The 1,707-nt window shown below is 33.7% G+C and overlaps 1 protein-coding gene across 1 annotated transcript in view; it reads right to left on the bottom strand.

Annotated features, from left to right (window-relative positions):
- VPS13C (vacuolar protein sorting 13 homolog C (S. cerevisiae)) overlaps positions 1 to 1,707 on the bottom strand; it is a 213,380-nt gene that overhangs the window by 141,432 nt on the left and 70,241 nt on the right. The window contains 1 exon segment of the mRNA XM_012645033.1: positions 308 to 437. Within this exon segment, the coding sequence (XP_012500487.1) occupies positions 308 to 437 (130 nt within the window).

Raw genomic sequence — 1,707 nt, 5'->3', positions numbered from 1 at the left:
TTAAAACTTAAGTAAAACTTGGAATTAAATATCCATGTAAAAAGTAACAATAAAGAATGCTAAATGTTCAGGCCTCTAAATTTAAACATTTTAAATTTGACATAATTTTTCCCCAAAAAAATCAAAATTTCTTTTTAGCTAGATAAACACAGGAATGTTCCAGCCTGATGTATTTGCTTACATGTTTACTATATTGAGCTAATTTTATTTTAAGTGTAATTTGAAACAAAATTCAACTAACAGGCAATATATAATTTACATAGTTTTTTCTTATCAGTGTACAATACATTATCTGACTTCAACTTACTTTCAGGAATCAATGATTCTTCATCTTTTTTCTTAGATTCCTTTTTACCCCAAAACCCACTAAACCAGCCTCCACGTTTCTCGCCTTTGTCAGCAGACTTTTTCCTTAGTTTCTGCCCAGACCGAATCACCTAAAAAATAAAAATTAAAAAATTTAAATGAGGAATAATGCCCTCTCCATTTTCGGGTGTTGCCAGGTAAGAACAATGGTTAATTTTTTAAACACCACATTAGATGAAACCAGTCAAGAAGGCCAGTTTGATCTTAAATGATGCTTACAACACGGTTTGGTTAATGTACTCTCCCTGTTAACTGACTTGCCACACCAACTGATAGCATTTTGATGAGGCTGCATTTTGTCAGCAATACATAGTTAAGTAAAATTTTTCTGAGCAATATGACTTCCAAATTTTTAAGTTAAGGAGCCACTAGACCTGCAGCTTTATAAGATGAAAAGTCCCCTGAAAGTGACCACACCCAAAAACGTATTAGTTTAAAACAATCATATTTCAGAGTTCATATATTAATACATTGCTAGGTTGCTAACTATGAACAGGGCACAGGAAGGAGGGGTGTAAATAAAAATAGTCCTCAAATCTCATTTCATCCTCTTTGCTCAACAAATCTTGACTTGATTTTCTATTGTTCCTTCTCTTTGTCCACTTTTCAGCGAAATACAGATAGATGAATAATCAAAAAGCAGAAAACAGAGATAAAGAGAATAAAGGGATAAGTAATTCAGACTCTATGTTCTCATTCCCTGAATAAGTACACTTTAATCATTTTTCCATTTAGAATATAGAGTATTTTAAATTGGGGGTGAATTGATAACATAGTGTAAGCACCTATGTATAATAAAAAGTGAAATACTCCAAAAGAGAAGTTAAATGAAAAGAATTGAATTCTATAGTAAAGAAAACAGGTTTGATTAGTGAACGTAAAGACTGAGCATAAGTAAAATGTTAAGCTTTGGTCACAAGCCGTGGCTGAGTGCATGCATTCAAGCCCTGTTGGGATTTGCAAATGGAAAGTGAATGACAAGTCAGCTACTGTGGATACACAGCTCAGTGGTATTCAATTCTTGCTGCACATAGGAATCATCTAGAAGCTTTAAAAAAAAATTCCAGTGCCAAAGCCCCACTATATAACAATTAAATCAAATCTTGAGGGAGTGTGTTCCAGGCATCAGTTCTTTTTTAATCCCCTGGTGATTCTAATGTGCAACCAGGGCTCTGAACCACTGAGATGACAAGTAAGTTTCCTTCAACAAAAGCAGAGATCATCAAGCAGGGAGTTTAACTGCCTCAACAGTTTCCCAAGTAGATGAAACTGAGCTATTTTGGAAATGACACACAATTAAATGTATATCATCTGTGCTTTTAAACATTAAAGGATCTACTA

Source organism: Propithecus coquereli, unplaced genomic scaffold, assembly GCF_000956105.1.
Source record: "Propithecus coquereli isolate 6110/MARCELLA unplaced genomic scaffold, Pcoq_1.0 Scaffold224, whole genome shotgun sequence".
In the NCBI taxonomy this organism is placed as follows: Eukaryota; Metazoa; Chordata; class Mammalia; order Primates; family Indriidae; genus Propithecus; species Propithecus coquereli.
Note: the sequence above shows the minus strand (reverse complement) of the source record. Positions and strands in the feature narration are given on the sequence as shown.